The 27,404-nt window shown below is 38.2% G+C and overlaps 1 protein-coding gene across 3 annotated transcripts; it reads left to right on the top strand.

Annotated features, from left to right (window-relative positions):
- Positions 1–4,648: 4,648 nt before the first annotated feature.
- Positions 4,649–26,494, top strand: UEVLD (UEV and lactate/malate dehyrogenase domains). Of its 3 annotated transcripts, XM_025171029.2 has the most exons (13): positions 4,652–4,877; positions 6,585–6,651; positions 7,687–7,771; positions 8,379–8,444; positions 12,135–12,298; positions 14,578–14,713; positions 16,006–16,124; positions 18,733–18,838; positions 19,584–19,754; positions 21,807–21,980; positions 23,033–23,120; positions 23,391–23,514; positions 25,243–26,494. In XM_025171029.2, the coding sequence occupies exons 2-13, from the start codon at positions 6,586–6,588 to the stop codon at positions 25,405–25,407; spliced, it is 1,464 nt and encodes a 487-aa protein (XP_025026797.1). In that variant the 5' UTR covers positions 4,652–4,877; position 6,585; the 3' UTR covers positions 25,408–26,494. The 3 variants fall into 3 exon arrangements, with proteins under 3 accessions (XP_007435029.1, XP_088002157.1, XP_025026797.1); XM_007434967.4 differs by lacking the exon at positions 6,585–6,651 and having other exon boundaries at positions 4,649–4,877; XM_088146031.1 differs by lacking the exon at positions 12,135–12,298 and having other exon boundaries at positions 4,651–4,877.
- The last annotated feature ends 910 nt before the right edge of the window (positions 26,495–27,404 follow it).

Here is a 27,404-nt window from a genome sequence, read left to right as displayed (position 1 = left end):
CCCATATCTTTATGGCCTCAACACTTAAGGAGACAGGATGTCTGCCCAATGTCTTTCAACAATAACAGAAATGAGAGAAATGTGTGAAGGTTCATGAACATTAGTTTCCTTGTCATCCCTTTGGTTTCCAAATGTAAGGAAATAAAGATGAGAGAAACTGAGAGCCCTTTTTCATAAGGTTTCACAGTCTTCCCCAATCTAGGTTTCCTTCAGATGTGTGGATTTCTCAGTAACATCCTTGAGGAATTCTGGAGACTGAAGTCTGAAACTCTATAGGGCATAGAGATTGAGGACAATTGCACTCAAGTATTTGACCATAAAGCTGAAAGGGACCTTAGAACTCATCTGGTCCAATCCCCAACTCAGTGCATGATCCAGCAAAGGAGGATTCACCACTTTATGTGGCAGCCAGTTTCAGAGTCACCTTGTGTGAGATGGGCGGCTATATAAATATGATAAATAAATAAATAAATGACAGCTCTTACCATCAGGAAATTCCTTCTGACACCTAGTCAGAACTTCCTTCCTTGTAGTTTTAACACATTGATTCTGGTCCTGCCCTCTGGGGCAACAAATAAGTTGAATCTGTCTTCTGTGGGACAAATCTTCAGATATCTGAAGACAGCTATCATGTCCCCTCAGTTCTCTCTTCTTTACGCTAAACATATCCAGATCATGTATCCATTCCTCACAGCACTTGGTTGCCAGATCCTTCATCATTTTAGTAGGACTTCTGAATTCCAATTTGTCACTGTCCTTTTTGAATTGTGGTGCTCAAAACTGGACACAGTATTCCAAGTGAGGTCTGACCAGGACATGCTAGCGATGAACAAATACTTCAAATGCTTTATACTCCTGCTAATGCATCCCAAGGGGGAGGAGATCAGCCTGCACCTAAAGATTGTTTACAACATTCTATTGATCTCCTAGCCAGCATAAGGACTAACTTTCACACTCATGCACAATGGCTGTCTTCACACAACAAAATAATTCAGGTCACATGCAACCCCTGAATCTCCATGTTGCTGCTCTTAAGAGTTATCCAAGATTACATCACTGAAATCAGTGACTAAATGGCCAAATTTTAGAGCCATAGATTTGTACTTAAAAACAATAACAAAGTGTGGGAAGGAATGTGTTAAGTTCCTGCAAGACAAAACACATCCATTTCCCCCTTAACCTTTCCCCAGCTGTCCTTTCAAATGAGTCAAAAATGTTTAACATCATATGCTTAATGATATTGATATAGCTCTGCCATGGTTGAAAATTAAGTCTGGCTAACCAAACTAAATTCCAGCTGGCAATTAAGCACCAGTAAAGTGGGAAATGCTGGACAGTTAATTACCTAAGCTATTTCTCATCTGGATGCAATTCCAAACACCTGAAGAGCTCCACCAATGTGTTATCAATTTATTCCCAACATTTGAAAAGTTGACAGGAATCAGACATTTCCTCTGGAGGAAACAAGAGGGACAAAGATCAAAGAATATTGCTGCATGAAAGAGCTAGTGGAATAAGGAGGATTTTTGAGATCTACCTTTGTCAATTACCTTGGATCTTCCTCTATCTATCTATAATTTTTATTGAGAGTTTTAACCACAATACTAAGAACTAATACAAACTAAAGTAGACTGGAGGTTGAGTCATGGCAACTGGACTTCTTTTCTTTTTGGTTAGAGACATTTCCCTACTTGTCCAAGCAGCTTCTTCAGTCTAAAAAAGTTGGTTAGAGGGACCCCATAAAAGTCTTCCAGGGTGGCTGTGTTTCTTACTAGCATGATAGGCTCATTGAAGGGACAATAGGAGATGTGATTAGGAGAGTCTTTGAGATGTAGATGTCTTACTCCTAATCCCTCACTCATCCCCAGCTGATTCTGGTCCTGTGTTGTTGCTCCTCCTGTGCTCCTGTCCAACAATTGGATCTAGAAGTAGATTTAATAAAGGCCCATTTTGGATACCCAAACAAACAAACAAAAACAGCAGACAGAGCTGAGAACCAAAGTCAAAGGTAGAATCTTGTCATTCCTTACATGGCTGGGGTGTCCGAGAAGATAAAACAGATTCCTGGAAAACATCACATACCTGTGTTTTTCAAACCCACTAACACACTGAGACAGAGGCTTGCACACCCTAAAGATCGAACATCAAAACATAAGAAGAGCAGTGTAGTATATGCTATCTAGTGCAGTGAGGAATGCTCAGAGCGCTACATTGGGGAAACCAAACAGCCTTTACACAAGAGGATGGCCCAGCACAGGAGGAGCAACAACACAGGACCAGAATCAGCAGTTTACCTTCATCTAAAAGAAAAAGAAAAAGGACACTCATTTGAGGACAATAATGTTCACATTTTGGACAGAGAAGATAGGTGGTTTGAGAGAGGAGTGAAGGAATCCATTTATGCCAAAGTGGAAAATCCTTCCCTCAATAGAGGTGGAGGCCTCAGACACAACTTGTCTCCCATTTTCCAGGCTGTCCTTTCAACAGTCCCCAGGAAGATTAAGAACAGTTCAAAAGTTCACCAGGAAGGCAACACTCAACATCCCCCTGGGGATGAGTGAGGGATTAGGAGTAAGACATCTACATCTCAAAGACTCTCCTAATCACATCTATTGTCCCTTCAATGAGCCTATCATACTAGTAAGAAACACAGCCACCCTGAAAGACTTTTATGGGGTCCCCCTAACCAACTTTTTTAGACTGAAGAAGCTGCTTGGACAAGTAGGGAAATGTCTCTAACCAAAAAGAAAAGAAGTCCAGTTGCCATGACTCAACCTCCAGACAATTCCACCTGGATGACTGCTAATTTTCATAAACAAACTAAAGTAGAGCAAGAAAGAAGAAAGAGAGAGAAATAAAAGAAAAAGAGGAAAGAAGAAAAAAAAGTAGAAAAAGATTTTACATACATACATACATACATACATACATGAAAGAAAGAGAGAGAGAGAGAGAAGTGGCTTCTGATCTTCACAGCAGTTACCTGTATAAGTACAATTACATTTTAACCTCTCTCTCTAAAATTACATCATGACTCTTTTGTTATAATCTATCCTTTCTAATCATCAAAACCATAAGTCACAAGTTCATTTCTTTCTTTTTTACACAAAAAGTCCATAAGTGGTTTCCAGTCACTGATAAATGTAGATATTGTCTTTTATCAAACACGTCAGTTTGGCCATTTCAGCAACTTCTGTCATCTTCACGAACCATTCTTCCATTGTAAGTATTGCCAAATCTTTCCATCTTTGTTCATACAATAATCTTGCTGCAGTTATCTAGAGAGCCAGTTTGGCCTAGTGGTTAAGGCTCCAGGCTAGAAGCCAGAAGACTGTGAGCTCTAGTCCCATCTTAGGCATGAAAGTCGGCTGGGTGACTTTGGGCCAGTCACTCCCTCTCAGCCCATCACTCCCTCTCAGCCCGTGACATCAGGCTCATGTGACAAGCCAGTCAGTCAATTTCTGTCACAACCAATGGATCAACATTCAGTTGATTTGAAAAAAAGCAGACCCTGGACCTGTGGGAAAAACACTAGGAAGAAAGAAAAAAGTTATCATATACAGAAACAGTGTTCCATGGCTCCTTTCTAACTGTTTATCCATCAGTCCCAGGAGGAAAAATTCTGGTTTCAATTGCCTTGGATCTTCCTGTCAGCCTGTATTTTGCCTGGCCAGCTTAATACTGTAGCAGGGTTTAGTGAATATCTGTATATGTGAATGTGTGTGTAATGTGTAATTTTAATAAAACTGGTTTGACTTGAATTCATGTCTGAAGTTTCTGACTGAAATGAACAATTTCAGCCTGGGCAGGTGTTTAAGGTCCAAACTGTAACAATATAATTGCCTCTGGCAATTAAAAAAACAAAACAAAACAAAACAGTGACCTCTTGATGGCAAAAAGAAAGAAGTTGCCTACTTCTATACTACTCATTTTTACAAATTAACTCCTGTCCAGGATTACATAATGCAATGATCCCTAAACTAATTACACTGGCTGTGTCCCTACAACGCTAAGTCAAAAACTAGCAACCCAACGTTTTATTTATTACAGTATATTGTGCCAACCCACCCAACGGAACAAGCACCGATTCACAGCTTTTCTTTTCAAGCGATTTTCTCATCCACCGTATGCAAATTCTTTTGCTAAATCCTGATTTCCATCCAGTTGCTTTCAAGAAAACCATGATAAATCTCCCTGAAAAGTATCCAGAGATAGGTAGTTTCGTGCTCAGCCCCCTTCAGCTCAAATTATTTTGGCCAATTACAAACGACTGTGGGAACTGTAGTCCAAAACGCCTGCGGATTACCAAGTTGCCCGTCCCAACAATAATCAGGGTGCTCTACGGAACTGGCGTTTAACTTCGCTCGGCTCTGGAGGCTGCCTTCTAAACATATTATTTTACGGCCCCGGTCAGGCGCCCTTAAGCACGAGTATTAAATATACTCTCTGACAGAGGTAACTGCCGCGGGGGGAAATGTAATGTCCTTTAATTAGGATTCGTATATGGCTCGTCTAGTGAAGAATGCCGCAGGGGGACGATTCCCAGTTAGTCTCGAACAGGGACAGCCCAAACAGCTGGATTCGGTCTGACGTTTTGTGCGGCCACCTGAGCCACAGCCCGACTCTTCAGCATTCCCAGAAGGGAGAGATCTGCGCGTGACTTCCTCGCCTTGTCAGCATACACCTAAGCAGAGCGAAAAGAAGAGAGGCGTCTCCTCCCGCCCTGCCCTCCGAATTGCTGGGTTGGTTGGACCCTGGCGCTTGCCGTCTTTTCTCTCTGACTGAAATTAACCGGAAGCGTCGCCGCAGCGCCTCCGAACCCGCTGCGAGGGCGAGCAATGGAGTTCTCAGAGGAGAAGTTGCGGAAGTGGCTGAGCAAGGCAAGCGGGGCGAAGGAGAGGGGAGCTTGCGAAGCGCGAGCCAGCGGCAGCGCTCCTTTCCGCGCGCCCCCTTCGGAACGCCTTCCCTGGCTTGAAGGGAGAGGGAGCGACCAGCTGAATCCATTAGACCAGTGTTTTTCAAACTGGGCAGCTCGCTGGCTGGGGAATTCTGGGAGTTGAAGTCCACACATCTTGGTTGCCAAGTTTGAAAAACACCGCATTAGTCTCTGCTCCCCTGGCTCCCTCCCGCCTGCTTGCTTGCTTGCTTGCCGTTTGTCAGCGCCTAAGGTGCTGGACCTGGTCTTCCTTGTTCAGCCACTGTTGGACGGCGCATCTTTCGCGCGGTTTCCTCAACCCTGCGGCATTAGTTTTTCCTTCCCGCTTCAAGCTTTGGTTATTTCCTCCTTAGTAATTTGTAGCATCTAATCCCGTCCCCTAGCTTTTGCTCTGGGGATAAAAAGCCCGGATTCATCATTATTAGGGTGGGACCGTGATGTTTGATGTACGGCCTCTTTTCCGTTGAGCTGGTCTTCTGGTGACTTCGTGGACCTAGTAATCCACACACTAATGAGGAAATAGCCTGTGCTTGGACTTACCTGCTATACTTTTGAGTAAATCACAATTGGCTGTTTACCCAACTCACTGTTCGTGCTGCTCTTCATGTTCCCCAAACCGTAGCCCGAACATATCCCAGAAACAGCCTTTTCCTGCTCTGTCCTGATGGGGTCACCTTTCTCTTATTCCCAGACTGCCGCTGAGGTACCTTAAAGTCCTCCCCTAGCTGCTTCAATTTTGAAGTAGAGTTTTCCCTCTTCTTCTAGCACATTTTGTGAATATGATCTGCCATACTTCACCAGTGATGGGGTTGCTGACACAGAGGCTGGGATTCATTTTGATTTGGGTTGCAGAAGGATGAAACCCGCATACAGTAATGTTTGATTGGAACTTTCCAAAATATTTGTCTTGAGGGAGCTCTAGTTTTTATCCTGCATGAAGGTGACTTAAGCCGGAAAAGAGAGCCAGATTCTGCCAGCTCTGTGTTGCTAGTTCTGCCGCTATTGGCAGCATTACAGGTTTCTGCTGACAGCCAGATTTCACATGGCCATACTTTTTACTGTTTTTATTTCTTGGGGAGTAGTCACTGTTTTGACGCTTTGGTAGTAGTGTTGTCCCAAAGAAAAGCTGGGTTCCTACCTGGGATGTGTGAGACAGTTAGACACCCAAGGCTGAAATCTCTTTTAATAGCTTTATTTTGCAGAGTAAAGAGCACTTGCAAATTGATTTTCAAGGCAAGCGCTGCATTCCATGCAAATCATTGGGTTTTTAAATAGCTACAATCAGAAAATCATTACATCATAGGTTAATACAATTTTATTGGTATACACAGTTAAAATACTCCTAAAAAGATGGGTACTAATGCCAAAAAGGCGGGCATTGTTGTTCCAAAGAGGAATATGAGGTAGTTGGTTTTGCCCCCAGGGAGATCCCACTGTCCACTTTCGCCTTTGGCTCTTCACAGCTTTAAGTGATAAACCTTGTCAATTTCAAAGGGAAAGAATGTTAACAAGGTTCACAGCTGCAGCCTGTTTTTCACTTTGCAACTGGTTAAGGTCAATTTTGAGGCATGCATAATGTTTCTTTATTCCCAAATCCCCCATTCCATGACTAGTGCTTATGATGATCACTGTTGTTATTATGCTGTTCTAGTATGTTACTCTCCATGGCTATTCATGAAGTAAGTGTTGCTGGCCATAAGATTAGAACTCCTTCCAAGGTGGGTCAGGGACATTGCTTGCGTGTTATTGTTACCCCCCACCCCCCTTCATCCTGCACCCTTTCTCCATGCCAATGTCCTCTCTGTTTTGGACACCTATGTAGCAGTCTTCAGGAGAGTGGGCCTCTGTTCACAAATAGCCTGACTGACAGAAGTATTGCACTGAGCAAGAGCATGTCACTGCACATCTGCAAGCTCTTAGACAATGACCAGATGACTAAACTCACTGTTGTAAGCACCACCTTCAAATTGCCTGACTCTCCCCATTCCATGTAAGGGAGAATGAATGGTGGTTGATTCCCTGCCTGTGAGTGGGAGGGGAAATAAACCTGGGGGCACCCACCAATCCCTTTGCTCTGCAGGAAATAAAGACAACACTCTTCACCATCTTTGCTATGTTACAGAATAGGGATAGGGAACAGGGGCACAATTTATTGCTGGCAATCTACCAGCTCAAAGACTGGTAGATTGGATAGCTCTCTAACACAACCATCTCAATGTGCTCTAAGCCCAAACCATAAACACTCCTTTATGGCTTAGGACGGCATTTCTTATATGATATAAACCTTGCTGTGAAAATGCATAATTGCACTGCTGCTCGTGAAGTCTACAGTCCAAGCATGATTTGGTCTACTCATAATGTTACAGCATACATGCCACAGGATTGTGTACTGAATGTTGTCATAAGAGAGTCTCATACAAAATAAGCCCCTGCAGGGACTTTGTCTCAATGTGGCCAGGTGTATTGTGACACCCCCCCATTCCACTTGGGGTCTCCTAATCCATTTAAGGCTGCATGTCTTCCTAAATTCTGTTATAACATTTTAACCATACAGACATCCTGATTTTATTATCAAGTCACCCTTTTATGTCCCCCTTCCCACATTCTGTGGAACATTTTGCTCAATGGAGAAATTTCAGATGCATGTCTTCACAGTCTTGTGCAATCCAAGTTGCTGTTTTAAGACATTTTCTTTCACATAGCCCTGTAGTTCATGCTTAAGATTACTGAAACTGCCTTTCTTCTGTCTCCAGTATAAATTCCGAGATCTGACCATAGAAGAACTGAAGCACATAAATGAGTTGTATCCCAACATCAGGTTCACCATGAGCACCTATAGTAAGAATTCCTGTCTTGGGGAGCAGGGGTGGTGGTAGATACATTATCTATTTTTTTTTATTGGGGCTTATAAATCAGTTAAATAAATAAAAAGTGAAATCATGCTGAATATTAATGAATATATTCAGCCCCCTGAGGGACATTCCACATTAATAGTATCTGTATTAATAGCGTAAGTATAACACATTTATTAGGAATTAAACCCATTGTTCCATTTGAATTATTTGGGCAGCATGCATAGGATTGCAATCTTACTGTATAATTTTCTTAAATTTTCAGCAGTTAATTGATCACTTTTAGTATATCTTTTTAAGGTTTGGGATGGTAGAGCAAAATGTATATTTGTATGCTGCTCTTTTTTATTAGCTTTCTTATTGTTTTGGAATAGTATTTTCTATAGCATTAGGCTGCTTTAGAAAATGTGTTTTGGTGAATTTACTTTTTATGTTCTATACATATAGTGTTACACACACACACACACACACTTAATTTTTTTTAAATAAATGAATGATGGTTTTACCTGATTTGAAATGTTAGCAGCAATATATACTAATACTAAATTAAGAGAATTTTCAAGGGAAAAATGATATAATGTTTTGATTTTCAGCTTTTAAGGATGGATCCCAGAAAGACCTTCTGAACTTTAGTGGTACTGTTCCAGTAAAATATCAGGGTGAGTTCAAGGAATGTTTCCTTTGTATTTCTTGATATCTGACCACTTCATTCCAAATAATATATTAGGAAATGTATTTATATACAACATTTATATGTTGCTTCAATCATAGATTATAAACAGTTTACCATTAGTACAACAAAGCAACTTTAGTAGCATAATCTGAAGCAGAGGGTCTGGATCAGCATGGGAAGGAATATCTTGCCACCCCGCCCATCCCATTCCACTTACTTATGTGGATGGCTCTGATAAAATCAAAAGCAGGAATTTATCGCCCAGCAGCCTTAGTATTTTCTCCTTGCAGACTGAAGTGAGAAAGAAAAAGTCATATTGTTTGAGTTGGACAGCCTTATAAATCTGATAAATAACTGTACATAATGAAATAAATGCTGAAGTTCCTTAACAAGAGAGCTAAAAAGGCTTTTTCCTTTAAGCTATAATGCTGAAAATTAAGTAGCAGAAAGCCAGAAGGAAAACAGCAGCTGGCTAAGCATGAAGTTGAAGCTACAACAGTGGAAATAGGTGGAGATAAAGCAGTGTGATGGTCAGGAGGAGATTCAGCAGCAGTTAAGTAACAGACCTGCTATAATTCTATAGCAGCAGGTCTTTGAAGAGGCTTGTGGATGGGATCTCAAGAAAGCAGTCTTTGGCTATAATTTGTGCAGCAGCTGAGGCCTATCCAAAAGGTCTAGCAATAGACTGGGATGGAGATCATGAGGCCCATAAAGAAAGACCTATCAAAGAGGTCCATCAGGAAAGGCCTGTTGAAGAGGCTACAGCAGTGATGCCCCACCAAAGAGGTCTAGTGGTAGAGAGTGGCTACCAGCTGTTAGAAAGACTGAAACTGACTGGGGAAGCTTCCTGGGAAAGGGTGGTATGTGATAATAGAAAGAACCCCAAGGTAGAGTTCACACTAGGTCCTCTTGGTTAGGTAGCTGAGTACTGGTTCACAGAGGAACTACAGGGACCCCCATGGTTAATCCAGGCAAGAGGGGAAGACAGCATAGACTTTGTCCCCTTAGAAAGCAGCCTTGGGGAAGGAACTTTATTCTCATCCAGAATCAAACTGCCTGATTCATGGGACTGTCAGTCAGCTCACCTGCCTATGCTTGTTATCATCCTAAACTGAATTTACAATAAACAACAGCCAGTAATTATCAAGCCAACAAATCAGTTTTCAGTATCAAAAAAAGTAACATTTTAATACAAGTCCCCTAATAAATAAATACTCACTGAATAACAAATCTATAACTCAGATGTAACAATAACACATACGCTGCAATGTCTCTTCAGAAGAGTAAAGTTTTAACTGTCTTCCTGGAAAATTAACAGGAATTAAGAAACAGCCTTAACTTTGAGGGCAGAGCATTTCAGAGGATGGTGGCTGATTCCTCATCCGTGTCCCAAAAGGTGGGAACTCACTCTCTCTGCTAGTTCAAATGGGACACCAGATTCTACATGGAATACATGATCTTGAAGCTACTCAGGATCCAACCCATATGCTGGTTTGTAAGTTATAACCAGCACCTTAAACTGCACCTGGGGAAAAAACTGATAGCTAATGTTGGTCCTGTAATAAGATGTAATGTGACTAAAAGCTGCCTGGAGTTCTGGAGTCAGGCAGCATAATCATCATCATCTCATATTTGTTAGCAAGTGGGCAGCTGTATTTTGCATTTGCTAGTTTTGGGGTGTCCTTCAAGGGTAGTCCCATATACAGCAAATTGAAGAAGTCCACCTGGATGTGACAAGAGTATGAATGATCATTGCTAGACAATTCCATTCCAAGAATAATTGAAATTGGTGCCATAGTTGAAGAGATAGCCTCTCCTGGCTGTCACTTTCACCTGCTCCTCTAACAGAAACCTGTAGTCCAGGAAGACTCCCAGATTGTAGACCAGCTCTTTCTGGGGGACTGCAACCTAGAAATGGAACTGGCCTGGAATCAGAAGACTTCTGAACAAACAGCCATTCCATCTCGATAGAATGGAATTAATGAGATTTCATCAAAATAATAGAATGTCTCTTCATCTCCTGTTTAGAGTTCTGGTGAGCCAGGTAGGACTCTTCTATGCTGCTACATTACATCCCTCTTCTCCCAGTTTGCAGTTTTCCTTTCCAAGTGATGATGTTTTCTAATGCAGGGCTGCTAATTCCACCAGTAAAAGTATATTGTGAAGATATTCTGTTATCCCTTTTTAACAGACTTTTTTCTACTAAGCAAAAGAATGGAAAACATTGGAAAACTTTTCAAAAATTATGGTTAAAAATCTATTTCATAGCACTGGTTTAACTATATAGTTGTCACCACCAACTGCAAGACTTTTTTATTAGAGGAAGGAATTCTTAAACCCAATATGTTCAGAGTTCCTCCTATGAGTACCTCTACCAACTAGATGTAAGCAATGATGAGAAAAGGAATTCAGAGCTGTAGCACATCATCATGCCTGTCATTTCATGCCTTTCTAGTACTACTCAAAACCACTTTACTGTATTTTTCCAGTACTTTTCAACTTTCACTTTTAAAAGATAAGTGTTTCTTTTATCTGGCTTTTCATTCTACTGAATGTATTTTAGTGCTGTATTTACCAAGGAGGACAGTTTTCCCTCCTGAATTGAATTGAGGTCATTTTATAATAGCTGATACGAATAGAAGAAGCTTGTGAAAAGAAAGGAATGAACAGGAAGTGCAAATTACTACAATACCACTGCTGAACCTGGATGCCTTTGAAGACTAGGCATCACTTGGGAAGGGCTGCTTGCCTGGTGAATGTTAGCCCTTTTTTTAAGGCTTAGCAGGCCTTTTATAGCCTTTGTTTTCCTTCCTCTTTCAGTACCTCTTCTTGTCTCATCCCCCTCCAGTTCTCTCCTTTTTCTAGTCTTCACTCTCCAATACATAATTTCGTCTCCACCTGCTTTTTTTGCTGTTTCTTCTAGAAGAGGGAAGGGAATATGTGCAGATGTTTATTTCTCAGTGTGTGAACAGGTTTGTGTGTGTGAAACAGAATAATTGGTGTATACAGAGGAGGAAACAAACTTGTATATAAACAAGGTACCTTATTTTACAAGAAATTAATTTATTAAATATGAATTTAGGGTTTTTTGTTTGCGTTTTTTGGTATAGCCTGTCATTTTGTGAAGTGAAGCTTATGGCAAGTAAATATAAAATATCTAGACAGAAGTGTGATGCGCACACTCATTTATTTTAGAGGGAAAGTCTCCAGAATTGGTTTTCGCTGGAGTTGGCAAGCCTAGATTAGCAATGTGGGAAAACTGGGCATTGCCAGTTTTTCTTTTTAATATATATTTTTTATAAGTACAATTATTTTTTTCCAATATACTTATTCTTTGGCAGAGGGAAGTTGCCTTAAATTCAGGGTTGTCATTTCAGGTTAATTTTATATTTCATTTATAAACTGACCTGGAAATGTTTATAACTGAAGACTGCATATAGATTATTTAAGTTGCATGGAATTCTGACAGACTCAAAATACAGAATAACAACATTATTACAAAGCAATAATAAAAAAGGCATTCCACCTTTGAAGCACCAGCAGCAGCTACTGCTGATGCTGCTGAAGATATGGACAGTCTTAGCAACTAATTTGCACTTAATTCTTTGGGGCTTTTGCAAAAAAATAAATTTAAATTCATCTTTGCTAAATATATTTATAATTTGTATTTTGACAGGTAACACTTATAATATTCCAATTTGCATATGGATTTTAGATTCTTATCCTTTTACTCCACCAATTTGTTTTCTGAAGCCCACTGCTAACATGGGAATTTCTGTAGGAAAACATGTAGATGCCCGTGGAAGGATTTACTTGCCATATCTACAATCCTGGAGCCATGTAAGGATTATTTAAATGCATTACATAAAATTATATTTATTATCTTACTGAAATCTATTATAAATGTCATCATCATATTTATTTCGGTCATTGACCAATAAAAATAGATACAATAAAACAGACAACAATATTACCCCTTTCATCAATAACTACTAGCAACCATTTGTGGGCGAAGCTTACATATTATGTAGCAAAATTTTGCAACTTTTAAAGAAATCGATCTGTCTTGATTATTTAACAAATAATGCAAGTAAAAATTATTGGAATGCCCGGGGAATTTAAATAAAAGAGGGGTAATCAGCTGAAAGTGAATGTCCCTATAATACTGACAATACAAAAGAACATGGACTGTGGTTTCAATGGCACCTGTACCACAGGGGCAGTATCGAATATCGTAAGGGATTTTCCTGTATTTTCCTTCTAAAACAGCTGTAGGGAGAGCGTTAAATCGAGCTAAGGATAAAGCTCTCCTGAATTTTGGGACCGTAATATGATATAAGTATGAGACGTTTGCTCACTAGAATTTGGTTATTTGCAATTATATTGTGGGTAAAAACAGCAGTTTCTGCTTGGCCTTCTGCATCTAAGATCCTTTGCCTTAGTAGTGACCTGGCTCGGTCAAACTCTAAAGTCAAAATGGCATTGTTGGAAAACCCATAGAGACTCAGTTTCTTTTGGATAGCTGTCTCAAAATTATCTGCCAGTATTAGATGGGTCAGTCCACTGGGGTTATGGTGTAGTATTATAAATGTGATACAGCTTACTTTGGTGCCTTAGTAGCAGCTATAGGTTTTCCATATATAAACACATATAACATATATACAAATAATTTTATATGTTTATATAGTGTATATATACATATAAACACACAAACACATGCAATATGAAAGAAAATATATCTGAATAGAAAAATGATTGTCCTTATGGATGTGAAATGGGTGGTAGTATTAGATTTTTATGAACAAAGTCAAGTCAACCACTGTTATTCAGGAGCAGATGCAAATTTCATCCCCAAAATGGCTTTTTTCATCCATCCATCCATCTATCCATCCATTATTTATTTGACTTTTACCCTATCCCAATCTAACCAACTGTCAGCATCTTACAAATACAATAAAATAAAAATACAGAAATACAGAAAAGGACTGAAATCCATAAAACATACAATATCCAAGTGGTGTCACAACTCAAATGCCCTTTGGAAAAACTTGATGTCCAGCATCTTCCAGAAGGTGATGAAGGCAGGAGCCGATCAAACTTCAGGTGCAAGCCCATTCCAAAGGGCCAGTGCCACCACCAACAAATGACACTTCTGATTTCCCGAAAATGGGGAGCCATCAGCTGCTTCTCCCAGCATAATTGTAATCGTCGAGCTGACTTCTGTAAGGAGATGCAGACTTGTAGGTGGTCTGGCAGCAACCCATAAAAGAATTTATAGGTTAACACCAACATTTTAATAGAATCCAGAAACTATTAGGCAATCAATGCAGGGCTCCCAATATAAGTATGACAGGTTCCCAGCAGTACCTGCCAATGATCATTCAGGCAACTGCATTTTGTACCAGCTGAAACTTTTGGATGTTTTTTTAAAGGCAGCTCCATGTAGAGTGCATTGCAGTAGTCTAGATGGTGGGGATGAGGCCATGAGCCACTATTGCAAGGTTCTCTTGTGCCAGGGCAACAGCCCCCTAGCTGTAGCAATCACTTGATGCTCAACAGGAGCTGCATGTCCAAGAAGATCTGTAAGTTGTGGATCTACTTCTTCAGGAATGGTGCCTCCCCATTCACAGTAGTCACTGGAGCAGAAAGAGAACCCCAATGTACAAAACCTGCCAAGGTTCAGTTTCAATCTGTTCCCTCCCATCTAAACCCTCACAGCCTTCAGGCACCAAGACAGGATTTCAGCGGCATCCCAGCTCTGAGTTAATAACACTTATAAATAAAAACAATTAAGGACTCATTCCGCAACAGTGTTGTCCTTTTGTAAATTTAGCTATGTAAGTCAGGGCACTTCCATCTGTATAGCCCTGCTGCTATGCTGTTTCTTTATTATTCTAGTCTGTAGGAGAAAGTGGGTCCTGAAACTATGAAGAAAAATACTATTTGGACATGTATTCTAATCTTTTTGTGTCAATGCTTAATATCAATGCCTGCGATGCCTCATATGTCCAGGCAGCTTAGATATCTAAAGAGCTACCTCTTAAGATTTTACTGGAAAATGTTGTAAGCAGTATATCTGTTATATAAATAAATTCTCATTTCTCCTGTATTTGTTACAGCCACAGTCAGTAATTATAGGGTTGTTAAAGGAAATGAGCACAAAATTTGAAGAGGAACTTCCCTTATATGCATTATCGTCTACTGATGAAGCCAGACAGATGGACCTGCTTTCATATATCACAAAAATTGTTGAAGGTATTCATCTTTTCTGGAAACTTCTTATCTGGCATTCATGTGTATAATTCATAATATGTTGGTAATGTTGTTTTGGATTTTCCTGGAAGAGTCCAAATCGGTAAACTGCTACATTATAGCAGCAAAGCATAGGATCTAGAACAAGTTTGGTGCAGTGGAAGGTTTCCTTTATCAGACTTTGGTCCTTTTAGTCTGAACTGGAAACAGTTAATCAAGGAACAAGAATCCAAAGGCTCTGAGTAATTGTATTTATTAGAAGGAATAATAAATACAGTTACTAAACTCTATAATGTTAATACCTCAGGAAGTTCATTTGAAAAAAATATGCTAATTTTAAAAACAGACAGAAATCCCAGGGTTGAGCACTACACTAGAAAGTAGAAAAAAATGGCAGAAATCAGCAATGGGTGCTGGAGTAGAAAGTTAATTAAAAAGTTTCTGAAAAATTAGAAAAATGTTAGTCTCCTTTATTAAATCTACTATGCCTAGGGCCAAGCTAAAAGTGCATTTTTGAGTTTGGTATTGCTTGTATCTATCAGCTTTTTGTGTAACAAACAGTTGGAGTGGAATAGCCTTTGCCAAATTGAAACATATAGAGAAGGAGGTCTTTGCCCTTCCCCCAGCTCGGACTGGAAATAATATCCCACATGGGAACAAATCTCCATTAGCTCGGACAACAATACAGTGGTACCTTGGTTTATGAACTTAATTCGTTCCGTGACTCTGGCCGCAACCCGAATTGGTCGCAACCCGAAGGAAATTTCCCCATAAGGTTCAATGTAATTACCGTTAATCCGTTCTGGCGTGGAGGACAGGGAGGCAGCTATTGCTTGGAGGGAGAGTCCCCCTCCCTACGACCACGTGTCAGGGGCGGAAAATGGCCGCGGACTGTGTCACGGGAGAGAAAATGGTCGCGTATCCTGCTCGTACCCTGAGGCGGAGTTCGCAAATCGAGGTAAATTTTTGCGGCCGGAGCTGGTCGTAACCCGAAAAGTTCGTTAACAGAGGCGTTCGTAACCCGAGGTACCACTGTATTTCTCTTTTCACCTAAAAAGAAAAAAATCAGGTTGCAATCCTTTCCATGTTTATTTGGGAGTAAGACAAATAGAACACAGCAAGCTTACTTTTAAGTAAACATGCATGCATAGGATTGGGTTGAATAACATTTTTTATTTTTCAAAGTACCATACTTACAGTTAAACAGATCAAGGCATTTTTAAAAATTATTTTCATTGAGCATCAGCATTTACAGCTATGCATATTTGTTTATATAAATAGCATATGATTTTTAGGTGAAAACAATGGACAATCAAAGGGAGAAGAAAAGAAAAATGATGGAGGATTACGCAAAGTTACAATAGTTGGGGCTGGAGATCTGGGCCTTGCTTGTATACTGGCTATTTCAGCAAAGGTATGGATTTCATACAGAGTTACTGTTATGCTTGCTTCGGTAATAAATTTGTATTGAAACAAAACAATGGGGGAGGAATATTTAGGATCACATACACAGAATATATTCACCCTAAAAGTGTTCTAATGATTGGAGGTAATTAATTTATTAGCAATTAACAGTGCATTCCTATGTATGTTTATTCAGAAAACAATTTTTTCCACAGGATAATTTTTTTCTAAGAAGAATTGTTGCATTAAATACAAGGGTTGAATGGAAAGTAATACCTCCAATGTTATAAGTCACCAACAGATGGCAGTTCTGATATGCTAGAAGTTCTGATGTGTTCTTTAGCATCTGTTTCACTTCAGTTGGTGGGATGTTGCTGTGAGAAAAGGTTGTGTTGCTATTGTTCATGAAATGGAAGCCTGCAATGAGTGTTAGTGTGCTTTAAACAATGTGCCATAATTTAATGTTTGATTACCAGAGGAATCCCTCCAGTTTAAATTTACTGTTGAATGCAAGTTGTTCATAGCAATGACTGTGTTGACATGAGTACTGTATACGTCTGGGCCACAAAATGTAAAAATGGTGAATAGGAAGAGCTGATTTGTGTGATCGGTAATCAATGAGTTTCATATGAGAAAGATTGATGAACGGATTAAGGACAGAGGATCTCGCAAAAGGAAATTGCTGTCAAACTTGGCATTTCACAGGAATGTGTGGGTCACATTATTGAGGTTTTTCAATATAAGAAAGTTTGTGCAATATATAACCCTTGCATACTGATAGCAGAGATGAAAGCTTCAAGTGTTGAAATTTGCCAGCAATTGTGTTTAGTGATGAGAATCTCCATAGCTAAACACAATTTCTTGTGAGGAATTTCTTCACAGCAAAGTGTCAGTCCATGGAATATCATCACAAAGATTCACTTGCGGGGAAAAAACATTCAAAACCCAAATTTTGGTATGAAAATTCACAATTACAGGTTTTTTGGGACACAGATGGTATTATTCACATGGATTTCCTTGAACCTGGCACCACTATCATCATTGTAACACTCAAAACTTTGAAACAACAATTAAGCAGAGTTCAAAAGCTCAAGAAGGAGATTGACAACTTGACAACTCTAGGCCTCACACCTCACAAGCCACCAAAGAGGCAATTGCAAAATTAGATTTCTTTCTTACATCATCCAACATACAGTCCAGACTTGGTGCCATGCAACTTCCCCTTTTCCCAAAATTGAAGAAATGGCTTTGTGGACATCTGTTTGATTCAAATGAAGAGATGGAAAGGACTGTCAGGATCTGGTTGAACAGAGAAAGGTCTTCTGTAACAACTTTAAGAAGCTTGTCCAGAAGTGTGTAGTGAATGGTGGTGATGTGGAAGAGTAGGTACAGGTAACAAAAGAGATAATTTCAAGGATTATTTTTATGTTTCTTATATTAAAATATCACTATTTAAACTAAAGTTATGGAAGTGGAGACATTACCTTTCATTCAACCCTCTTATCTTCAAAGTATCATTCATTTTGAGATTTGCTTGTTTAACATAGAGATAGTATCTAAGGCATTTTATATGTGGTAGAAGACTTGAGAGCTATTAAATAGATTGGTTTGGTTCCAAAGGTCCATGATAGTTTCATTAGTTCAAGAGAGTTTTTCACTTTAAGTTCTTTAAAAAAATTATTCTTAGTACCACATGGAAAACTGTTTAAAAATGGAGGGATTTTAAAAACAGACTGTGATATGCCTTACTGGTCTCAGGAGGAAAACTCTTAACATTTCTATAGTATGAATGCATGATTAATATGTTGCAATTCTTGCATGATCAAGATAGGAAGGATTATTGCAAGGAATCAATATTATAGTAAGTAGAAATGTATTGATGTTTGATTGGTTATATGCCCTCCAAAACAGGATACTTGATTTTATTTGGCTTTTATCTGACATCTCAATGACATGTACAGGAGGGGGTGAAATATTTGATTTAAGGAATTTCAAATAATTTTTAGTAAGTTAGTATTGGAAACTAACTGATCTTCTCTAAACTTACTGTTGTCTGAAAATGCTGTTGCCTCCAGTGCAATTATGTTTTCTAACAGTAAAAAATAAGAATTCTAAATACTAAACATGATTCAGACAAATAAGTGTATGTTGAATTATGCCTGGTCTGTTTTAATCTCATGCAGACAAATGGTTTCTACAAAGGGAAAAAGCTGATAGTTTAATGATACTGTCAGTAATTTATATTCAAATAAATGACATTTAAAACAATAAGATGCATTGATGAATAATCAAGAAAAATTGTTCTTGATCTGATTTTTAAATGCATGGTTTTGTTGCCAATGCTTAAAAGGTGTTTTTACTGCAGATTTTTTTTGTCTAATCTCAGAATAAGTCCTACTGACTTCCTCAGTGGAATTTTTGATTAGATGTTATTAGTATTTCACTGTTACTTTCTTTTTAGTTTAATAATTAGAATTTGATATTTTATAAAGTAGCTGCTTACCTTTTGGTAGTCTAGTAATTATTCTTGCTGGCTTGAATCCCACAGAATTCTTTTCAGAATACAACCCATATTCACTTTGATGAAAAACATTTTTCTTTCTTTTGAATCAATTTAGGATGTTGCTGACAAAGTCGTTGTCTTGGACTGCTCAGAAGCTACAGTGAAAGGAGGAACAATGGACCTGGAAATCTTTGGCTTGCCAAAGGTGGAAATTAGTCGAGGTAGCGTTATATAGTGTCTTCTAGCAATATTGCAAGCTGAAGTATTCACCCGGGCTACTCTGCAGGGTGCAAAATTCCTATTTGGAAGCCTCTTTCACTTCAGTGCTTCAGTCTTGGACATAGATTGTACCCTGTGGAGGATCCTGCATATATGTAAATGGTTAATGTACTCATCCCAAAGCTAAGCAAATACAGATAGAACATATTCAGTTATTTGCATATATACAATATTAATGTATATTACATTCTTCCTGAGAATTTCTACCTGTATTCCAAAACATGGGTAGAACGTAGCACGTGTGAAGAGACATTGTGTGCTTATGTCATAACCCATGAGATTTTATTTTAAGTAATTTAATACACATAGATTGTGTTCAGTATATGTAGCAATATAGACTTTAGAGGAGTAGAGTTCCCGTCCTCATTGGTGGCCACTACCTGATTCAAAACTCTGCTCTATGAGTCAAGGGAAAGAAAAAAAGGAGGGCAAGCAGAAATTTCTTGCAAAGATAGTAGATCATGGACTCAGTTCTCTAGTTTTTTGCCATTAGTTTAATTTCGTACTATTAGTAATAATTCCTCTGTTAACTATATATGTTGGTAAGTGGTTGGAAATGATATGTTTGCCCATCCCTCTCAGTCAGGAAAATGGTCCATGTATTATCATAGATTTACTTTAAAAAGTCATTAAAAACCAGACTTATATTCAGCAATGGGTTGCAATTCCTTCTTTATATTTTTTTAGATTTTTCTGCCTCAGCGGACTCAAAATTGGTGGTGCTTACAGTTAATTCTTTAGGCAATGCTCAGTCTTATCTGGATGTTGTGCAGAGCAACGTGGAATTGTTCAGAGGCATTCTTCCACCAATAGCTCATTACAGTCAACACAGTGTACTGCTTGTTGCCTCTCAACCAGGTACTGTATGGCAATGGTTAATATAATGTTATGAGTTTTTGATCCCAAGGTATGATTTGCAGTTGATATTCTCTTAATTTTTTTTTGACACCTTCTTAATGAGGATTAGAAGGTAAGTTATTTTGTCATAATCCTCGAACACAAAACAGTAGTGTGGAGTATTAGGTCAAAATTTTTTTTAAATCTACTTGTTGTCTTCTTTTGCTCTACATAATGGTGTTTGGAATTTCCCTTTAGGCAAATTAAAAACCTCAATACGTTTCTTCCTGATTCCAAAGGTTGTATAAAGGTTATTTGATTTGCTGCCTGATTAAACTCCGTTGTTTATCCCCAAACAATGCTCGATAAATTCGTAAATCTGTATCACTTATAGTGATGAGTTTCAGGTTTTGGTACATTCAGTTCAAGAGTACATTCACATATTTAAACCATACTGATCTTTGTAATATTATTAACAAACTTAAGGATATTAAGCCAACATGGAGCAATAATGGGATAAGCCCATATCATATCAGTAAATGTCTCTTCATTATTTTATACTTCCAGCATAGTGAAATTGACAGCCAACCCTTTTCAAACATTCTCTGGGTATTTAGTACTGTAAAGATGGAACATTTTTTTTGGTTCAGTTCACCTCATATTAAGAAATAGAATTAATATTCTTTAAGACACTTAGCCATTGATTTGTGAATATGATTTCACAACTTTTTATTCCAGGAGTCCTTGCAGATAACTAATAGGCATCTTAACAATACTCTTGTTAATATCCTAACCCTAATACGTTCTATTACTCAAGAATCAGCCCTACCTAATTTATTGGGAGGTCTCACTGAAATCAGTGGGTGGCACCCATTCTATCTCTGATTTGAAGGAAAGCATCAGCAGAACAAGGAAGGACAAGTTTTTTATGCTGAAGGGAACTTTGGCATCCATAAGAATTTATTTACATAAATTATGTAAATTCTGGAAGGAAAAATTTAAAACCCAGTCCTATAGGATTAAAGCTATATTATCTTGCTATTTGGGAACCTAACAATTGCCCAGTTGCCATGAGCTCTACCCAGGGCATCCATGGGAGGGAGCATCAAAAAATCAAAATGGCAGTTGCAACCATTCCCTTTGTACATGTGTACAGTGTTGGTGTACCTACAAAAGGGGCAGGGCTTCAGTTGCATAGTTGCGACCAAACATACTGACTTTTTGATTCCCTGCGGATGCTGCTGGCTCTCCTAAGTATATATTGTAGTGCTTGCTTCGGTGTATGTGTGCACACCTTCAAATCAGTGTTGTCTCCTGGTGACTGCCCGCATATGTTCCTGCAGGTTCCTTGACATGATTTTGGAAGTGGTTCACCATTGCCTTTTTCTGCTTGTTTCTGTAGAGGAACATGATTAAAAATGACTTCCCCAAAGCATAACAAAAGCAATGGACAAACTGTATAATTGTTATTTACCAAATTATATGAGATACATCCAGTAGTTGACATATGGACTGATTAGTCCTCAGAGGTCTCCAAAGAGGCCTGCTGTGCTTTAAATGAGGATGGGTGAAGATATGAGAAACCTCAATAGTTTGTGTTATCCAAAGTCCAGTATCCAATAATACTAAACTAAGTCTTTTCATATATTTTCTCCAGCACAATCTAATCTTGAATGTGATTAAAGCTTCTTATTATGCAAGAAATCCTGACCATTTATTATGTCCCTGCTGCTGTTCACAGAGAAACAGTAAAACCTTTGATTCATCAGCAATCTTATAAATGAATAGATGTGTCTGCTGTATTGTAGACCATTCCACTGTTCTGCCTAATTGCAATCAGTTGCCCAAACAGCAGTATAGCTTTTCTTCAGCTTAAAAATGGAATCTAAATACAAAAGATCAGTCACATTTACAAGATGCTTTATGCTGTTGAAAAGAATGACTGATATCTTGTACCTACTGAAGGACAGATGAACATTTTCATGGTCTTTACTTAATTTTAAATCATTATTTTATATTGAATTAAGAATATAATTTTCCATTTCCTTGATATTTTTTTTATCACAAGTACAGTAGAAATAATGACCTATGTGTCGTGGAAGATGAGTGGATTTCCTAAAAACAGAGTTATTGGAATTGGTTGTAATTTGGATTCAGCAAGATTCCAGTATGTTATTACAAATCTGTTGAAAGCCCAAACCAGAAATAAAGACAATTGGATTATTGGTGAACAAGGAGGAAACAAAGGTAAAATTGTGAATTGCTGTGTGATTTAGGAATCTACATTTTAGATTTTCTCTGAACTTTGAATTAGAACATAAATGGGCACTTATATATTTGTTTGAGAAAACATTGAAATTTATGCTGAAGGTACAATTTTAAAAATGGAAAATGTGAGGTTCTAACCATAGGTAGTCCTTGTTTAGCAACCATGATTGGAACTGGCAACTTGGTCATTAACAAAGTGGTCACTAAGTAGAAGATCACATGACCACAACTGTGCTTTCCTTTTGCTCCCTTCCTCTCCCCCTTTGGAATGCTCACCCGGCACTGAGATAATTAGCAAGAAGGGAATTAATGTTCGTATTTACCTTCATTGGAGAGGAAGATCCCTTCCTCTCTAATCTCTCCCCTCTGGGAGGGGAAAAAAAGGATAAAGAACGGGTCAGGCACAGGACAACATGTATTGACTGTAATGGCAATCATATGACTGGGAGACACTGCCAAGGTCGTAAATGTGTGCCTTGGTTACAAAGTTATTTTTTCATCACCATCGTAACTTCAAATGGTCACTGCACGAGGTAGTTGGTAAGCAAGGCCTAGCTGTAAAACATTTGCCCATCTCTGCTTTAATTAATAGCTAATAAGGAAGAAATTAGAGGGAATATCGTACCTCTATCAGCATGACATATTTTCCAGGAGTTACATACATAGTAGTACTAATTTGTATTCCTTGCAGTGTGTTTGGATTGTTGTGTTTCGAAATCAGTATGACCTCATGTACAATATTTTTGCAAGTGCTGGTTATTGGGCTAGCTTCAGAGGATGTGTTCTGTATTTTCATTAATGCTGTGTTCCATTAGCAAAAGAGAGGTTATATACAATGCAATCAGAAGCAGAAATAACTAAATTTTATTGCAAGGAGCAGATCACAATTTTAAAATCAAACATTTATGATTAGAGGCTTACAAACATTAACATAAATCTCTTTTTAAAAGCACATACACTGAAAACAAAGTCACCTTATGCCAACTATCCAAATGTTTGAAAAGAAAATTAATTGCAATTGTCTTATACAGTGGCAGCATGGAGTTCTTTTAATTCAGCGATAATTCATCCAGGTGATAAGTTAACAAATCATAATGAACAACAGATGTTGAGTAACAGGTAAAAACATCTATACCTCTATCTTGTTTATATCTATTTAGAAGTAAATCTCACTTAGTTTAATGGGACTTCTATATAATTGGGTATAGGATTTTAGCCCAAATCTAAATGTTCACCTATAACTGAGTAGCACAGTCTATATTATTTAACTATAAAACATTTGTACTTCAGCATAACAACAACTCTGGTGAAAATATGTGGATGTTAAAAAGAATATACTGCTTTCTAGAAAAATCTATTTTAAGTCCTAGATATGTTTCTTTTATTTAGAGCCATGGAAATTCTGAAAGGAAAAGGCCAAAGGTCTTGGTCTGTAGGTCTGTCGATAGCTGATCTGACTGACACTATATTGAATGATAAAAAGAAAATACATTCTGTATCAGCCATAGTGAAGGTAAGCAGGAAACTGATTTGATTTTACTTTTGAAACAGACTGAATATTAGTATATTTCTGGTTCCTGGTCTGTTTGTACTAACAATAGCAACATGAAGATGGCTAGAGAATTTGGTAGATTGGGACTTTTCTAAAGTGAACTTTAATGTTCTAATAGATGGTTAAACCCACCACTCTAACTAAACCATCTAACTAAACTCACTCCTCCTCCAGCCCCAGCCCAGCCCAGGCCAGGAAAGGCAATTGATGGATGCTTCTCCTGCCAGCAGAGAAAAACCTGTCCATCTTTGCTACATCGTAGCTTGTCCTGCAGCAAACTGTTTGGGTAGTTCCACACATTGACCTCATTACTGAGGTGGAGTAGAAACCAGCAATGTAAGACATTGCAAATTTAGGCTAGCATAGTTTATGCCGCCTCTGGGGCTGCAGGAAACCACGTTAAATCATTTAATATATTATCATAAAATAGAACAGTAATGGTGTCTAGAAAAGTGTAGGATACACTAGTTTAAAATAAACTCCTTTATAAGGAAAGCATATTACATTTCTACATTTTTGTCATGCATCCTCTGAAATACCGTATTTTTCCGACTATAAGACGATACTTTTTTCTAAAATCCTTACGCTAAAAATTGAAGGGCTTCTTATTCAAGGAAGTAAGCCAAGGAGAGAACTGCGCGGTTGCAAAACTGCCCATACTTTGTCTCTGCAAACAGGCTTCCTCCTATTTCTAGCCTCCAATCACGAGTGAAATAGCTTGACTCTGCAAACAGGCTTCCTCCAATCACGAGCCTCCAATCACGAGTGAAACTGCCCATACTGTCTCTGCAAACAGGCTTCCTCCAATCACGAGCCTCCAATCACGAATGAAACTGCCCATACTGTCTCTGCAAACAGACTTCCTCCAGTCATGAGCCTTATGTAACTGATGTCAGCTGATGCTGAACAAACCAATTAGAGGAACTCTGTTTGCAGAGACAAGCTATCAGCAGTTTCACTGGTGATTGAATGTAATCAGTTATGCAAAAGAGCCTGGAAATAGAGCTGCAGAGAGACGGTTTGGACCTCCTCCCACCGAGTGTATCAGGTAAATGTTACCTAATTACTAAATAAAAATGTGTTCTGTACTATCTTTAAAATATTGATTTCTTAATTTTGGGTTGGAAAAGTGGGGGTCATCTTGTATATGGGGGCATCTTATTGACGGAAAAATACGGTACTTGTTTTTTTTTAATATGTCAGCTGTTTCTTAATGAAGTTGAAAATACAATTCTAAAAGTCACTTTTAATAGAAGAAATTATACTTCTCAGCAATAAATGTCAAACGCTAAAATAATCAGTCTTTTTGCTGGCTTACCTTCAATCATACCTTTTGATAACTAATATAGTTTAAAATACCAATGTGACTTAACGAAGACAACATTCACTCTTGGTTTTTGTGGTCTGTATTGCTATAAAGCACTTGGAATACTGTAATTCCAGGAGGCCACTAGATAAGAGGAAAGAATGACTGTTTCTGCACCTCTTTGCTGTCATCTAGTGGCAGGCTGGGATTCTGCAGCTCAGATAAAAATACATTAAATTGTGCAATTGCTTGCATGCTTATTTAATCTAACAAGTATTAGTGGCCGGCATATAGAATTCCAGCCTGAAGTATCTTACCTTTTATATTCCTCTAGTAAAGTCCAGGTATATATAAAATATTATGCTCATGCTCTTCTTTTCTAGGGGTGTTATAATATAAACTGTGAAGTATTTTTAAGTATGCCTTGTGTACTTGGAATCAATGGCGTAATTGAAATGATGAAGCCTGTAGATGAGGATAATGTAGTTGAAAAACTACAAACCAGTGCTGCATCCATTAATGACCTTCAACAGCAACTGAAACTCTGACCACCTTTTTGTCCTTAAAATATTTGAGAGTTGCAGAAAAAGTATTAACGACTGACTGGATCCAACAACAAATTTTCACAGTGCGGAACTTTACTGAATATTACTATATAGTTATTAAAGTTAGACAAAAACATTTGGGTTAAGGAAGCTGTTACCGTTTGGCCAAGGTCTTCCCTGTAAGATGTTTCCTACACTAATCATGAACTACTTCTTTGCCTTTTCCTCATCAAGCTGTGCCCTTCACTACTACCACTCGACTTTCTTCTCAAAAGTGAGTTTTTATTTTAATCAGAGGTGTTAGGTTTTTGCAGTCGGAGGTGATATATCACCATCAGATTGTTATTTCCAATACACTATTGACTGTATACGGATAATATACAATTCTTAGAAAGAACCAGCAGCAGTTTTGTCTAAAATCAATATTCATGATTCAACTGATATTTATCTGCTTTTTAAAAAAAAAATGTTTACACTACTAAATCAATCATCTGAAGCTGAAGTTTGGATGTATTGCACAAATATTACTTTTTTATGTCTAAAAATAGTTGAGTGTTCTGTATAGATTCTAAAGATTTAGGAAGAAGTCTTGGATGAAGGATATTAAAAATATGTTAGCATATTACATGCTGTACTATCAAGGTTAGCTTATGAAATGTATGTAATTATGCTGGTATTCTCTAAATGAACATCAACCACCAAGACCCAGAGGATTCTCTCTGTTTTAGGCACATGAAGTGTTTTGGTTTGTCCTCCTTTATCCCTTCCTAAAGTTCAGAAAGACCTACCAAAGTAATCTTTCTCTTGAAGCTGGATCCACGTTTCTGGAAAAGGACAGGATTAACACATAAATGCACTATTCATTATTATGCAGTATAGTAGTAAGTTTTAATATGTTTGGCTGATCAGTTCTAATATTGCACTAAGCTTTTAGCAGTACAAAATATTTGCCAAATTTCATAAAATGTCTATTGTGTACTTATGTATGCCTATAATGATTTTTGCCATTTTTCTTTAGATTATGTTTCTAAGAATTACCACATGGGAAAAAACTTGTTAATGAGATATTAATAAAGCTAATTGTATCTGATGTACATCTTTTGTTTTACATTCTGTGATCTTCAGAGCTGAAATTTAATGAGGAAGTGATGCCCTATTTCATGGATGCACTGCTGGTATTTTGAGTCAGTATTAACAATATCGCACAGAATTTCAGCACACTAGTCAACTGAGTGACTTTGGGCCAGTCACTCACTCTCAGCCCTGGGAGGAAGGAACTGGCAAGCCACTTCTAAAGAATGGTGTCAAGAAAACTGCAGGGGGCAGTTGCCAGGAACTGATTAAAGGCACAATTTTTTTTTAAAAAAGGGCAGGAATAGCACGCTTTGAAGCCACCTATCCTTATCTTAAAACAAATAACAGTAATAAAAAGACTAAGCCCACTTGTAAACATGTCTTGAGGTTAAATGTGAATAATAATAATAATAATAATAATAATAATAATAATAATAATAAACAGCTTTACTTGGAAGCTTATATCCTGTGATGATACCTTTAACATCATCAGACAACAGCATCTGCCAGTCCCAGGTCCTTGGGAAGGACTCAATAGATGGATAAAAATACCAAATCCAGTCTAAACATCTGGCTGACTGTGCGACCAACCATAATAATATTTTTTTGGTGCTGTTCTAGATGTTCAGTTATTTTTTTTCAATTCCTCTTGTTTTTTAGTTAGAGGGCTTTGTTCTTTCGGGATAGGAAGGCCAGAAAAATGACAATGAATCATGCCCTTCATCCATGCAGCAACATTGATAGACTCTACTTACCAAGGAGCATAGGTGAGCATGGAATGTTACAAGTACACCAGACAATTGAAGAAGAAAAAAGGGCATTGGAAGAATATCTGAAGGACAGTGAAGAAGATGCACTGAAGCAGGTACACCATGAAGGCTTACTGAATACCAAAGAGACCAAACTGGCCTATAAGAAAGACCACA

This window comes from Python bivittatus, unplaced genomic scaffold (genome assembly GCF_059951505.1).
Source record: "Python bivittatus isolate LINGU-HERP-01145 unplaced genomic scaffold, Pbiv_v1 ctg000480_np1212, whole genome shotgun sequence".
Lineage (NCBI taxonomy): Eukaryota > Metazoa > Chordata > Lepidosauria > Squamata > Pythonidae > Python > Python bivittatus.
This window is presented reverse-complemented; position numbering and strand designations above follow the sequence as displayed.